Source organism: Gastrolobium bilobum, unplaced genomic scaffold, assembly GCF_033153095.1.
Source record: "Gastrolobium bilobum isolate Gb01-03AN ecotype WA unplaced genomic scaffold, APGP_CSIRO_Gbil_v1 utg12757, whole genome shotgun sequence".
NCBI lineage: Eukaryota > Viridiplantae > Streptophyta > Magnoliopsida > Fabales > Fabaceae > Gastrolobium > Gastrolobium bilobum.
The window spans coordinates 16,787-18,687 of NW_026897927.1; the positions used below are offsets into that span (position 1 = coordinate 16,787).

The 1,901-nt window shown below is 35.8% G+C and overlaps 1 protein-coding gene across 1 annotated transcript; it reads right to left on the reverse strand.

The window, feature by feature from the left end:
• Positions 1–676: 676 nt before the first annotated feature.
• On the reverse strand, positions 677–1,621 carry LOC133311493 (uncharacterized). The gene has a single exon (XM_061512548.1). It carries the CDS (start codon positions 1,619–1,621, stop codon positions 677–679), a length of 945 nt encoding a protein of 314 aa, XP_061368532.1.
• Between the last annotated feature and the right edge of the window lie 280 nt (positions 1,622–1,901).

Below are 1,901 nucleotides of genomic sequence, written 5' to 3' on the forward strand. Positions count from 1 at the left end.
TCTCCTGCAAGAAAGATAAAATCATCTCCAGCAATCTCAAAACAACATAAGAAATAAAATACATAATGAGATTACAAGAAATTTTTTTATCTCTTGTTATAGAAGAAACTTTAACACTTATTATTTTTGCTTGAAAAATTAAAATAATTTCTAAGATGTTGAGAACAAGAATAAGAAGAAATCAAAAGCTGAAGTTTTATGCCGTGTAATAGAGGGATATTGATTTCTCATGTTACAAGAAAAGAAAATCTTCTTTTGCAAAGACAAAACCAAAGTGGGATTCACTGTATAGAGGAGAGAAAAAAAACACAAAATGAAACCCACTTTGATTTTGTGTCTGCAAAAAACTTCTCCTGTACTGTGGGGAAATCAATACCCTATAATATATAGTAAGGCATATGCAAGATCACTGATAAACACAAAATGTAATAAAATTTTCGATTGGAAAATACCGAAGGAGACAGAAACTCACACAGAACAAAAGATAAAACTGCATACTTTCCATCGATTTAATCAGCAAAACATTATACAGTGCAAGATCAACGATGATACCGAAAAATAAAGTATCACTATTATCTCATAACTTAGCATTTTATTTTCAACGTGAATGAATTGTGTATCTCACACTAAATTGATTAACCAATGAAGGAAAAAATAAAAATAAAAATAAAAACAATCAAGGCGTGAACTCTTGATTCGCCTCCGGCTTCTCATACTCTTCAACGTTGTCAAACACATTTTGGTACTGATTCTTCTCATAATAACCACCATTTTTAGTGGTTCCTCTCCCTGATTCGAACCCATTGAGGTTGTAATTCTCGTCATCATTATTCACTTGATCATTGTACTTGCCATCCTCAACGAACCTTGTGTCACTCATTCCTTCTCTCTTACCCTCGTAGCCCTTGCCATTATAATTGTTGTTGTAGTAGTTTTCTTGGTCATTGTAGTTGTTGCTTTTGAAGTTGGTCTTGGGATAAGCAGTTTTGTAACTCTCATCATTGAAGTTTTCATTTAGGAGCCCATTTTCAAAGGTGGTGGTGGTGGTAGTGTCCTTGATGGGAGAATATTGTGTAGAAGTAGAAGTTGTACCATAGAGGCCATAACCATCATCCTTATCAATAAAATCTGGCTCTGGCTCTGGTGTTGAAAAAGATGGTATTAGTGATTCACATGGTGCTGGTGTTGGTGTTGGTGCTGATGATGGTGTTGTTATTGATGCTGGTGCTGGTGCTGGTGCTGACCCAAATGGCAGCATTGGATCAATTGCTGGTGTGGCTACAGGTACTGAGGTTGGTGCTGTTGGATAAATATATCCTCTGTTTCTTACTCTCATCCCAAGAGGTGCTAGTGATGGTGCTGGTGTTGTTATTGATGCTGGTGATGGTGCTGACCCAGATGATATTATTGGATCAATTGCTGGTGTGGCTGCAGGTATGGAGGTTGGTGCTGGAGATTCACATTTTGGTTTCTGGGGCAAAACTTGAGAACCTTTGACATCATAGGTGTTTCTTGGAAGGGTAAAGAAGTTAAAGGGCTTGCCCACTCTGGCATGAATTTGGGGGGACAGAACAACAACAAAGAAGAAAAAGAATGAGAGTTTCATTCCAAAAGAAGCCATTGTGTGAAGAGACAATGACAATGAGAGATGAATACTGTTGAGAGAATGAAATTGTTAGGCTTATTTTATAGAGCGAGCATGCTCATAAATCAAAGGAAGAGTAATTAATGCTGACGAGAATAAATGTCGTAACTATTAACAGAAAATAATTTAATTCAAAGATATAATTATTTTTCATGTGATTTTCAAATGTGATTACTCTGTAATCAAATATAAATTTAAATAGTTTAATGTGATTGAGGGTTGAAAATAAGGGGAATGATTGTGGGAGCGTAAAACT

Excerpts from the sequence above, each read along its gene's own strand:
- LOC133311493 (XM_061512548.1), bottom strand. The coding sequence starts at position 1,621 with ATGGCTTCTTTTGGAATGAAACTCTCATTCTTTTTCTTCTTTGTTGTT.